At 37.9% G+C, this 14,397-nt stretch overlaps 1 gene segment (V, D, J or C); it reads left to right on the top strand.

The window, feature by feature from the left end:
- The first annotated feature begins 3,576 nt into the window (after nt 1-3,576).
- LOC143956667 (T cell receptor delta constant-like) lies at nt 3,577-14,397 on the top strand. The segment is given in 5 exon segments: nt 3,577-3,723; nt 5,757-6,038; nt 9,072-9,131; nt 10,954-11,058; nt 13,456-14,397. Coding segments are annotated over 4 exon segments (543 nt in total).

The raw sequence follows: 14,397 nt of genomic DNA, 5'->3' as shown, positions 1-14,397 counted from the left end.
CTGTGCTGACTTCCTGGGTTTTTAACTTCATCAGAACAAATAATCATAAATAACGAACATTCTTATTTTGTCCGATTCTGAATCTCCCATCAACTACCAGTTCCAGTCTCCCACTCCCATATTAAAAAAGGTCATTTTCCCAACCCTCACTCAGCAGCAGAAGAAAACCTCTGATTGATCAACAAAACACCAGTCACGTTTCGATTGTAATGAAATTTGGATCCGAAATTCATAAACTAAATTTCGTATTTCGTACAAAATTCGGAAGCATAGCAATTTGTATTTTGGATACTCCCGAATGTACGGAAATTCATACGAATTTTAGATTTGTACAAAACTAATCACACATGTCTATTCTCTCCCACTTACAATATGAGTGAAACTAAACAGAGGAAACTAAACAGAAGGTAAAGTGAAGGCAACGTCTTATCTCTGATGCCTTTACCGTCTGTTATCCTTTGTTCAGTATCACTCAGTTTGTAAGAGAGAGGCAGTTTTTGGACCCAACAAGGTGTCCTGTATTTAACCACTTCCCGTCCGCCACACGTTTATGGACGTCCTCGAAGGGGAAGGGTGATACCTTGGTCAATGCTGTAGCTGCAGCAACGATCGAGATATCATTCTTCAGCCCCAGCAATTCTGCACTAGATAAAAGTAATCCAGGCAGCTAAAAAGCCACTGGATTACTTTTACTATTACCCACCCCCTCCCACCACTGAAGCCTCTACCAGCCTCTCTCATACAATGGGAGAGCCCAGTAAGGATGAATCCAGCTCTAGGCAGACAGTGAGAGAAACGGATTTTGTCAGCCTCTTAATGCTGCCTGTAGCAGCAAGAACAGGAAGAAATCTGCATTTGAAGTCTGCTTTTTTTCCCATCAGTGGCAGTAAACAATGCCCTGTCATTGGTATTAGGGGGAGTAATAGTAGGCCATCATTGGTGGCAGTGGGAGAAATAGTGTCCTATCATTGGTGTCAGTGGAAGGAATAGAGCCCCATCATTGGTGTCAGTGGAAGGAATAAAGCTCCATCAATGGTGTCAGTGGAAAGAATAGTGCCCCATCATTGGTTTCAGTGGAAGGAATAGTGCCCCATCATTGGTGTCAGTGTAAGAAAGAGTGCCCTATCATTGTTGTCAATGGAAGGAATAATGCCCCATCATTGATGTCAGTGGAAGGAATAGTGCTACATCATTGGGGTCAGTGGGAGGAGTAGTGCCCCATCATTGGTATCAATGGGAGGGATAGTGCCACATTGTAGGCATCAGTGAGAGGACTAGTACACCATTGTCAGTGCCAGTGGCAAAAATTAATGTCCCACTGTTGCTGACGGGAGGGGGTAATGCCTCAAGGGGCAGAGAGAAGCAAGTAAAGGGCCACATCCAGCACCTAGGCTACAGTTTGGAGACCACTGAAATAGAGCAACATGCTGAAATTTTAAAGCTAATTTGACAACCCGTTGACTGACCCTAACTGCTCGGTTGCACTACCCAGCTGCAGAATACCCCCTCTCCAGCTCCTTTCTATTTTTTGCCACCATTGTCTTAACCCAAATGCTGCTCTTTAAAGTAGAAGTTCAGCCAAAAACAAACGAACTCTAAATCTACTTGCAGCCAAACGCTGAAAGAAATCTAGCTAACCCTGTAAAGCAAAAATTGCTAAACATACCCTTTCTGCAGCCGGTCCGGTTCGGTCCGTTCCCATACTGAGCCGTCAGCAGCAGCTTCAATGTGTAGGTGTGTGCAGAGAAGGCAGCCAAAAACGGAAGTCCCAAAGTAACTCTATGAGTGACGTCACTTCCCATTAATTTCCCAGCCGTTGTCGGTTCACAGCATCGACCGCTGGAAACCGAACCGAACCGGTTTCAGAAAATGTATGTATAGTGACTTTCGCTTTACAGGGTTAGATAGATTTATTTTAGAATGTGGTGCCAGTAGATTTAGAGTTACGGTAGTAAGTTTGAACTTCTACTTTAAGCCCTTAAACACTTGCCGACCAGCCGCCATCATTATATTGTGGCACGATCCTGCGAACTGTCGTAGCTGTACGTCAGCTCCTTGAAGCGGGATAGCAGGTGCACGCGCATGCCTGCTGCGTTGCAAGGGTGCCGATGCTTGTGGCTGGTGGTCGCAATGACCACCGGCCACGCATGAACGTGGGCACGAGAGGCAGAACAAGGAGGTGTGTAACACACATATCCCAGTTCCTAATAGCTAGGAACCACGATCTGTCATCTCCTATAGTCAGTCCCCTCCCCTCACAGTTAGAACACACAGTCAGGGAACACAGTTAACCCCTTGATCACCCCCTAGTGTTAACCCCTTCCCTGCCAGTGACATTTACACAGTAATCTGTGCATTTTTATAGCACTAATCACTGTATAATTGTCCATGGTTTCAAAAATGTGTCAAAAGTGTCCAATGTGTTCACCATAATGTCGCAGTCCCAATAAAAATCGCAGATTGTCGCCATTACTAGCAAAAAAAAATAATAATAATAAAAATGCCATAAATCTATCCCCTATTTTGTAGAGGCTATAACTTTTGCAAACCATTCAATATATACTTATTGCGATTTTTTTTTACCAAAAATATGTAGAAGAATACATAATCGGGCTAAACTGAGAAAAAACATTTTTTTTTAAAAAAAGATGGGGCTATTTATTATAGAAAAAAGTACAAAATATTGTTTTTTTTTATAAACCACAGAGATGATCAAGTGCCACCAAAAGAAAGCTCTATTTGTGGAAAAAAAAGGAAGTCAATTTTGTTTGGGTACAACGTTGCACGACTGTGCAATTGTCAGTTAAAGCAATGCAGTGCAGTATCGCAAAAAGTGCTCTGGTCAGGAAGGGGGTGAAATCTTCTGCAGTTAAAGCAGTTAAAGTAGAAGTTCAGCCAAAAACGAACTAACTCTAAATCTACTCGCAGCCACATTCTAAAACGAATCTAGCTAACCCTGTAAAGCAAAAATTGCTATGCATACCCTTTCTGCAGCTGCTTCAGTCCTGTCCCACACCGAGCCGTCAGCGGCGGCTTCATACTGAAGCCGCTGCTGATGGCTCAGTATGGGACCAAGCGTGCACAGAGGAGGCAGCCGACAAAGGAAGTCCCAAAGTAACTCTATAGGTGACGTCACTTCCCATTAATTTCCCAGCCATTGTCGGTTCTCTCTTGCACACAGCATTGACCGTTGGAGACCAAACCAGATTGGCTTCAGAAAAGGTATGTATAGCAACTTTTGCTTTACATGGCTATATAGATTAATTTTAGAATGTGGCTGTCAGTAGATTTAGAGTTACGGTAGTTCGTTTTTGGCTGAACTTCTACTTTAAGCCCTTTAAGTGGTCATTTAAGCAACCCCACAGGTTGTGAATTAATGTTTCATAGAATAACCATAACACCCAACTCACCTAGTTGAAATGGAAATCTAACAATATTGACAATGTAACTAAAAATAAGCACTTTATTGAACAGAAAACAGAATACATATTTTCCTGTAACAGTGGGGTATAATGCATAGCTATTCTATTTGCCTTTTCCTGGAATATCAAGCCACAATGCATTAGGCAGCCCAGAGATAGTTATGTGGTAGCACTACACTGTAAGCTCACACTATATTTTGCCAGATGTACAGCAGACAGTTTTTGAACAAGTGTATTTCACTGTGGGCTACAGCTAATAAACTCACTATTGGGAGAGGAACATTCCTAGAGATTCTGCCAAGTAAGCTATTTTGCTTTTTTTTTTCTAGAACGTTCAATATAAAATAAAATGAAATGTATTGAAATAAAATATAGAAAGAATTTTATAAGAGATAATTGTGTAATTAGACAACTGGTTTATACAATGTAATTAAACTATACATGTGTATGTGGTAAAGTATGTTTTTAATTTTCCTATATAATTACAAATGCACCCATACAATGCAGCATGCATTATAATAGTGCCATATACTGTATACGCAATTTATTTTTTAATGAAGAACTTGGTTGCAGACTCCATTCTCATAGTAAGTATTATCTGACTCAGCATCAACTCTGCTTTGTTTAACAAAAACGTGCTAACTCATAAGTGCAGCCAATTTACTCGGCTGCTGAAATCAGACCAGTACATGATGCATTTTAATTGGACCCAACAGATTACTATACTTAAAAATTCGCCCTTTGTATTGTATAAGGCAAAAATATTTCCTGCCATTTAAATATGGTAAATGTGACTGAAATCAAAAAGAAAAGTACATTTTAAATTGAATGATGGTGAATCTCTTTGTTATGTGAAAGCAAATAATGGCAGGGAATCTGCTTTATAAATCAGGTGGATGATGCTTTGGCAAAATCTTGTGCAAATATGACATTGTGGGGTTGATTTACTAAAGGCGACTAGACTATGCCCTCTGCAAGTGCAGTTGCTCCAGAGCTTAGTAAATGAGGTAAAGCTTGACTTTGTAAAGAATACACAATCACATGCAAGGAAAATGGAAAAAAAAACAGCATTTTTGTTTGCACAAGATTGGATTATGGAAGTTAGCAGAGCTTTTGCTTATTTGCTAAGCTCTGGAGCAACTGCTCTTGCAGAGTGCAACTGTACTTTGCAAAGTGCACAGTCTATATGCCTTTAGTAAATCAACCTCTATATCCTTTCTAAATAGACCCCAATATGTTCTAGTGCAGAAATCTTGTTGCTAAACTTGTGTATTTTAATCAAAAAGCCCCCTTGCTCATAATGTAAATTAATATGAAGGAATTATGTACATATATATATATATATATATATATATATATATATATATATATATAATTTTTTTAATTTTTTTTTTGCATATTATACTTATACGAAATGTCCCAATGAATTACTAGAATTGCCTTATGGATTAAGAATAAACTATTAATGAAACCACGCTTTTATATTTAATGAAGCTGGAGCACATCCTAAAAGCAACTTTTTCTTTGGCACTGCATTAGTTAACTCATCTGATCACATGCTTCCTGACTTATAACGGTCTATCCCACATCCAGAATACAGTACTGATGCTCAGGAGACCACATGAAGGCTGTGATGTACAGGATAAAAAGTATTCTCTTAGTTTGACTGTAAATTGTAAAGAGGCCAGTTCATTTTAATGGAGTTAAAAACATAATGATTTACAATCAGTTTTACACCTAACACGAGTTTACTATCCCAATTATACCAGATTTCCAGTAGTTTTAAGGTATGGATTTAGTACTAAAAAATACCTGCCATAAAGATAATATTAAGTAATGTACTTTTCCTTTTTTGCTGTGTACAAAAGTTCATTTCTGCTGTAAGTCAGATATTGTTTTTAAGTACCTACAAACTTATTTCTACAAAGCACTGATTCACTGTGCATGTGGAAGCGAGATCTCTGGTCTTTGGAAAGGATACCAGGTTGGCAGTGGAAACAGGTGAGCATGGGGTGACTGAGATACCAAATGATTCATATTGCTGTATATGAGCTTAATCAGGTGCAAATGATATGAATACATAAATTTCAATGTTTTCCAGCAATGGTTTAGGTTTTATATAATGTTTAGACACATCTGTCTTTACAGATTTACACATTTATAAGCAATACCATAGAGCTGGGAAAAATTGGGTGGTATTGGAGGCTCGTGAGGTGCAGTGACTGCCAGTTACAGAGATCTACTTTAAATGATACTTTTTAAAGCACGTTACTGACGTTGCTCTCTTATATCCAGTGTTATATCTGTTACCCCTTAACATGTTTTCTCTTCTAGGCAATAAAAATCCCTCTTCACCCTCAGTGTTTGTGCTGAAGTCTAATGAAACCAATTCTCCTACAGCCTGTTTTGTGAAGGATTTTTACCCTAAAAATGTTGAGATCTACATGAATTCCTCTAAAAGCAGCTCTGGGCCAGCGAAGGTCTCCCCAGTCCTTTCACGGCAGGGAAAGTACAGTGCCATCTTAGTGGCTAACCTGGGAACCAAGAATGTGCAGTGTCAAGCAAAGCACCAGAACATATGGTTGACAACTCAGGATAATACTTTAGGATCAAGAGGTGCTCTCTTCTATTATTCTTTGCAAGTACTTATAAAAGTATATGCCATGTTTAATTTCATCCTTGTTTATACAGTACATTTTAAAGTGAAATAAATGGTTACAATGCATGGGGAAGTGGTTACCTGCAAAAGATTTAGTATTTCTACCCATCCATTCTTGATATTTATACAGCCCAGCCAGCCAGGTTATTAACCTAACTTTTCAAGTTAAATGGCCCGGCTAGCCAGACAGCCAGGTTAGTGACCTGACTTTTCTCTGTTCTAATTGAGCAATATATTGAGGTCACCACCCTGCCCTAATCTTGTAATTGGACACTGAAGGAGCAGAAGCAGATTAATTGTTCACTCTGCTTTCTCTTTCAGTCAGCATATCCTTTATCAGCATATGAACACTATAGGATGCCTAATTGTCTGTAATGCCGCTTACACACGATCGGAATTATCATCAGAAAAGCCTTGGATGGTTTTTCAGATGGAATTCCACTCTAACTTGTGTTGCCTACACACGGTCACACCAAATTCTTACAGTCAAGAATGCAGTGACGTAGAAAAACACTATGGCAAGCTGAGAAAATGAAGTTCAGTGCTTCCGAGCATACGTCAAATTGTTTCCGAGCACGCGTAGGAATTTTACGCGTTGGAATTACTAAAGACTATCAGAATTTCCGATCGAAAACTTTTTCCATCGGAAAAATTGAGAACCTGCTCTCAATATTTTGTTGGCCGAAATTCCACCAGCAAAAGTCCGATGGTGCCTACACACGGTTGGATTTTCTGATGAAAAGCTCTCATCGGTCTTTTGCTGACTGAATTTCCGATCGTGTGTACGTGGCATTAGTGTTTCCCTCTACTCTACATAGGATTACAAGAGGCTGATGCCAAGTCAAATTTGGGTATTTGTTCTATTTTTTTTTAAATACACTTACTGAATTTTAATAATACATATCTGCATTCATTTGTGTTTTTATACCAGCCTGGTGTTTAACTTAAAGCCTTTTTTTACTGTATAACGAACCAATATTTAACAAATGAATAGCCAATATATAGAAATGGAACGGTAGGGCCCACATGCCATTATGGGCTACAGTATATGCTTCCAAAACTTTCTGGGCAGGTGCCCCCACAGGTTTGATTCAGAGAGAAAAAAGGGACAATTGTGGTACAGGATGCCATTTTAGTGACCATGTGAATATAGTGTTTAAATTGATCAGGCTAATACATCAAACAGTGTAAGGCTTTATTTTTTTTTATGCCATGAAATATATATATATATATATATATATATATATATATATATATATATATATATATATATATATATAATGTATAGACCTTTTTTTTTTTTTTTCTGAATTATTCAACTTTATTTCAAAAATGTAATTAAAATCATAGCATCTAGGCTGGTAAACAGACTAACTGCACAGCCGCTGACATGTTTCACACCGAACACGGTGCTTAGTCATAGCAACAGAAGTTGCACGTTGGTAGGGGATTTTCCACAAAGCATAGGTATCAAGGTGAAGCTCTGCTGGCTTCCATTGTCCAATTATGTGTAACCAAAAATTCTGTGTTTGTTTTTTTTTTTTGTTTTTTTCAAAACATTTTATTGTAAGGAAAAGAAACAGGGTAACATGCATACAGAATCACATGTGTCGTTAACATTGTGATAAAGAAAAAGGAAAGACCAATGACATAGTCCAGTGTATAGCAATACCTCAGTGTCCATATTAGGAGCATTTTGTATCTATACAAATCTATTGTAAACAAATATGAATATAACAAGTATTGGATATGTAAGATAAAGAGGTGAGACCGTGGAGTGAGAACCAATGTAAATTTGGATCGGAGGCTGAGGAGCTCAGACAGGATTCAGTATATGGGGTTTGATAACAACCTATAAGGGAAATAGAAACCTTCTTTGTTGGTCAAAATAGATCCCATTAGGGATCAGTGTAGGGGGTGGATAACCAAATCAAGATCAATCTGAGATGTCAGGAAACCCCTTTTCATAGACCGGACCAATGAAATGAGGGGCAAAACAATCCATTGGACATCTCCACTGGAGCTACGTCCTAGATACGCTGGTAAACTCTTTGGTTACATTTGTGAATCTTATCGTAACAGAGTATAGTAAGAGGCACCCTGCGGGTTAGGACGGGTATATAAAGGGGAGGAGGGTGGGGAATAGGAGTGGTAGTATAGTAAAGGGGAGGTAAAGAGGGGATAAGAGAGGGAGGGGGAGGGGATGAGGAGGGTAGCAAGACAATGAGGAGGGGGGGGGAGGGAGGGGGAGAAAGGAGCGTGGGGGAGGGATACAAGCAGTCACCATTGAGTGTCATTTAAATTGTGTAACATAAATCTCCTAAGATAACAAATGTCTGAGTATCATGTGTGGATCTAAAGAAGGATCCAGACATGAACACCTAGAACCATCCGACAGTAATCATTTAAAATGCCATAGAGTACTCTGCAGACAAATTATCAAAATTTCTTGCCAGATTTAGAAATATAGAATTAAACTAACACGTGATTCCCTCATCAGTGGAGTACAGGGGGCTGATAGCAGCCTTCAGTCAGGGATTGAAAAAATGGACTTGTATACCGCTGTAGTCTCAAATTCTTTCCAACAGGCCCATTTCTGAGTAAATTTTTGTGGGGTATCTCTAGAGATGTTTATTAGTTCTTCCATTTCGGCTATCACTTGGACTCTCAACGTCCAGTCTTTGATGGACGGGCTATTTTGGGATTTCCAATGTTTGGGAACACAAAGTTTTGCAGCGTTGATCAAATGGATAAGTAGGGACTTTCGGTAAGATGAGATGTTCATATTAGTGTGGTGCAACAAGAATTGTGCTGGGGTAAAAGGTAAATCATACGTGGTGATCTTGTGTAGACCATTGTAAGATATAGTGAAAAAGTTGTCCTGTATTAGCTAATTACTAGTTAATGTGCTAATGTATTATTTATTATTTCAAAATACCAAATAATGTTAAAAAAAAAAATAATAATCTGAATTTTCTTTGTGCTAACAGAAATTACTTCTACGTCTGAAGGTGAAGATAGGTCAGAAGAAATGGAATGTGACAAATTTGGTTAGTAAAATACACTTTAATTCTGAAATACTAGATCAAATTTTGCCAACCACACTACTGACCAAATCCAATATACATGGATGGCCAAAATACAAACTTGTTTAGGTCATAGTGTAAGTTATTGTTCATAAATGCATTTGCCAATAGAGCCCACAAAACAACCTTGGCCATTTGCTATATGAACAGATTTTTCTTGGCCTTCAAAAACTAGAAGCTTCTTACTAATGGGTCAGTTATTATGAAAGAAAGAAAACATAACTCTTTACCACAGATAGTCTGCATCTGAATAGATGTCAAAATCTAAACGTAACTTTGGGCCAATACGGATAGTTTTATTTTCAGATGCTTTGTCACTTTCAGACCAGACCGTTTTGCTGCCTTAAGACCGGACCACTTTTTGCGATTCGGCACTGCGTTGCTTTAACTGACAATTGCGCAGTCGTGCAACGTGGCTCCCAGACAAAATTGACAACATTTTTTTCCCCACAAATAGAGCTTTCTTTTGGTGGTATTTGATCACCCCTGCGGTTTTTATTTTTTGCGCTATAAACAAAAAAAGAGAGACAATTTTGAAAAAAACGCATTATTTTTTTACTTTTTGCTATAATAAATATCCCCAAAAATATATAAAAAAACATTGTTTTTCCTCAGTTTAGGCCAATATGTATTCTTCTACATATTTTTGGTAAAATAAATCGCAATAAGCGATTATTGATTTGGTTTGCGCATAATGTATAGCGTTTACAAAATAGGGGATTTTTTTAATGGTATTTTTATTAATATTTTTTTTTACTAGTAATGGCAGCGATCAGCGATTTTTATTGTGACTGCAACATTATGGGGGACACATCGGACATTTTTGACACATTTTTGGGACCATTGTCATTTATATAGCAATCAGTGCTATACAAATGCACTGATTCCTGTCTAAATGACACTGGCAGTGAAGGGGTTAACCAGGGGTGGCAGTGTAGGGGTTAAGTGTATCTTAGGGGCGTGTTACTAACTGTAGGGGGCTGGGCTGTGTGTTAGTGAACACTAATCTCTGCTCCAATCACAGGGAGCAGACATCAGTGTCACTTGTAGCTAGGCAGAACGGGGAGAGATGCTGTTTACATCGGCATCTCCCCGTTCAGCCTCCCGTGAGACGATTGCGGGTATCCTCGTGGCGATCGAGTACGCGGGACCTGCGACCGGACTCGATGGCAGAGCGGCACGGGGGTCTCGATGGCAGAGCGGCAATTTCAACTGGACGTACCTGTAGGCCAGTTTGCCTGCCCATGCCATTCTACGTACATCGTCGTGTGTCAGTAGGGAACTGGTTAATAAAAAACATTTGCAGTTACCTAAGTTTAGTTGATGCCAAAAAATATTATTTGTCAGTATTAGATTTTAAATCTAATTTTACCATAAAGCATCTGCGTAGTCAAAATAAAAAAGAACATTTTGGCAAATGCCATACATGTCAATGATTATGTTCTCAGCTGACATAACGGCTAAGGACTTTGCTGAGCAAGTCAAAATTCCAGTGGTTTATTACTAAAATAATTACCATGCATGAAATAACTTATTATGCATAGCAGTTTATATCATCAAGAGATTTCTTTTTTTTATTGTAACAAAAAATCTAAAGGCAGGATAAAAATATGAAAATAATTATTTTCCACAAAGTGGATTTAAGAACAGTTGCAATGGTATAGCAATACTTTTGGAAACACTAATGCGACATTAATAAAACATTGTATAACAAGTTTAATGTTTTCACCATGCATGGTGAAACAACATAATTGAATGATGTTATCGACCGTTTTCTATATTTCAGAAAAACTGAATATGCTTTTCTTGACTGTCCTGGGAGCTAGAGTGCTATTTTCTAAAGCTGTAGCCTTCAGTCTCATAATGACAGCCAAATTCTTCATGCTGTGAGGTAAGATATGAATGATGTTTGCAAAAGAAATAAATACATTTGATGCAGTGTTTAATATCTAATGTTGCTCCACTTTGCATTGCAATGTTTGCAACATACACACAGAATCAAAACTGCTCCAAGAATGGCATTTGTTGTATGAACAACAATTTTGCGGTACTTTACCATGCAATGAGGCAGCTCTTTTATTGTGAGTAGGCCGCCAATACACCCCAGTGCACCAAAAACTGGATGTGGTCTATTTTTTTCAATGTAGGGCACCACAACGCACAGTAGTACCTTACTGTGAATTGGGATCTGCGGTAGCACAAGGCCGCTGCCTTAGTGCATTAAGGTGGTATTCAAAATGGCAGCATGTCAAATTATTTGCCTTAGACCCAATCCAATACACAGTTTCTCTCCTATTCATTGAAGCCTCATGGCACCAGTGAGCACTCTAATTACCTGGCTTGGAATGTGTCTTTTTGTAAACCATGTATATTTTTTTCCCTTTTTCTACCATATTTCTTCATATGTTATATAATCCTCTTTGATTATCCCTATTCTGAAGGTTCCACCTCCCTTTGCCCTGCCCTTATAAATGCTGAGTTCCCCTGTCCATTTTACATTGTAAGGCTGCTTTCTTCACAAGCAACACGCTGATTATAAACTTTCCTTAATTTATATCACCTCTTTGTTTGGCCCCACTCAGTTACTGTATAGTTCCCATACACTTTTCATTCAGCTTTAATTCAATGTTTGAAATTTGATTGAAACATGCTTTCTTTTCTATCTATGGTAGATACACCAAACATTATATAGTCAATATTCTAGCACAACTATTTTTTGCGCTGTTAAAACATGGGACTTCATAAAGAAAAATTTCCTTTTCCGTTTAAAGCTTGGTGAATGTGGTGAAAATCCATTTTGTTAAGGATACCTGATCATGTGCAAGGAAAATAAAATAAATAAAAACATTTTCTGTTTAAAACAACTAGTTTTGCTTGTACATAATTGGATGATAGAAGTCAGCAGAGCTTCACTTCATTCACTATGCTAAAAGAAAATTCCCTTGCAAAGTGAACAGTCCATTTGCCTTTAGTAAATCAACCTTGTTAAGTTAATATGCATCGTCTTTTGATTATTCAATGACATGTTCTACTGTGCTCTATTAGAATACAAAATGTAGAGGTATACATTAAAAAAAAACTAGTATAGACCTGGGTCCATTGTCAGCCAGTGAAATAAGCTTTCCCTAAATGCGTAATTTCATAATTACCCCCAGGGAAAATATGTTCTTTTAAAGTGAAATACAGTAAAACCTTGGTTTGAGAGTAACTTGGTTTGAGAGTGTTTTGCCAGACAAGCTATTTTTTTTTTATACATTTTGACTTGATAAACAAGTGATATCTTGATATATAAGTACCGTCACGTCACAACTGAGTATAAAAGAGAAGAGAGGCGCCTCTAAGAGTAGCAATATGGTTACATTTAATGAAGGTACTGTATAACATTTAGCAACTCACATGGTTGATGATTAAAACAGGCACATCTAAGTATGCATGAGTCCGGGGTAAAGTTGTCTGCATAGACTGTCCTCCGCCATCAACATCATCCCTTCCATGCTGTGCTCCACAAGCTCTTCGAGCCTCGTTTTCAGATCGCTCTACTGCAGGGTAGTCTTGCCGGTCACGATTGCAGACTGACAGCGGTGAGAGCCAGTGGAGCGGAGCATGGTCTATGTGGACAGCTTTACCCCGGATGCCTGTTTACTTAGATGTGCCTCTTTTAATCATCAACCATGTGAGTTACTAAATGTTGTACCTTCATTAAATGTAACCATATTTCTACACGTAGAGGCATATCTCTTCTCTTTTTTACTCTGTAGCTATTGCTGGATTTTTCTTCTAATCTCCTTCTGGAGGCTGCTATTTGTGCATGGACATTTTATGGTTACGCAACCTATCACATTGCTATAATCTTTTTATATGAACTAGAAACGAAAAGGACTTATGAATAAATGGTTGTGGAATGAATCATCTGAGTTTCCATTATTTCTCATGTGGGGAAATTCGATTTAATATACGAGTACTCTGGATTACAAGGAGTTTTTTCCAGAACAGATTATGCTTGCGATCCAAGGTTTTACTGTAATAGTGACTTTTTCATCTCATACATGGAGCGAGTCTTATGAGAGATCCTCATGTTTGTTTTTGGTAAATTTGTCTATAAGTTTCTTGACTCTGCATCTTCACCTGCCAATAGTTGGTTTCTTGGCTTCATGGCACCTCTTATTTTGAAGCACCACTGTATTTTACTGTTAGTGCTATACAAAGTTAAGTGCTATTTGTGCCTACTGTACTGTATATATATTATATAACATTATACATATGCAATGATTTTTATTTTTTACTTTAGATGTCCCCAAGCCAATGAAGAACTGCAAATGGATTTTTCTTCATCAATGTAATGCCAACCATACTATACACATAGTGAATAATGATCAATCATGATAATAGTTATGATCTGTCCTTAAAATTGACTGTATGAAAAAACAAAGATGATCTCCTATCATTAATTGAATGAACCATGCATTGGAGCTCACCTCTAGGCAGCAGTTCTGAATAAATCCAAAGCTCCCTTTCCCCTCTATACCATCACCCCTGGATTTAATTATTCGCTCATCTTGGCCCCTATGATGTCATCACCAGGGCTAAAAAACATCCTGCAGCCTCAGGAGCTGTGCCAAGGGTTTGAGTTACCACATGCCTGGCATTTTACCTGCCCAGCCAGTAAATCAACGGCACTTTGTAAGCCTGATAAGAAAAAAATATTGGCACAGTATAAGCAGGTATTTTTGGATGGAGTTTGCAACCAATCAGAATCACCCCAAAAAGACATACCATACACATGTGACTCTTTGGTGCACAGAGAGGGGGTGTAACAGGGTGGCTGGTACATATGATGGCTTCTTTTGGATTTTCTTTTAAAGGTTTTTTTTATTGTCACATACCAAAAAGTATACAATGAACACATGAAAGTTGACGTAGTTATAAATATGTTTCAAGTATACCAGAACATATTACTCTGAGGACAGAAGTAAGAGCAGGACTCAGTCATCTACATTTCTCATATTTTCTTGCTTGCATATTTCTTGTTCATATATATATATATATATATATATATATATATATATATATATATATATATATATATATATATATATATATATATATATATACTGTATAAAACAAGAAAGAAAAAGTAAAAGCAGCTAAACAAACTTCCATTAAACAAACCAAAAATATTGTCAGAGTGTACTCTTCCCTCATCCCTCAATAAAGTCAATATTCAATAAAA

Source organism: Lithobates pipiens, unplaced genomic scaffold (genome assembly GCF_037356315.1).
Source record: "Lithobates pipiens isolate NorthernLeopardFrog02 unplaced genomic scaffold, aLitPip1_a1.2 Scaffold_4, whole genome shotgun sequence".
In the NCBI taxonomy this organism is placed as follows: Eukaryota; Metazoa; Chordata; class Amphibia; order Anura; family Ranidae; genus Lithobates; species Lithobates pipiens.
Note: the sequence above shows the minus strand (reverse complement) of the source record. Positions and strands in the feature narration are given on the sequence as shown.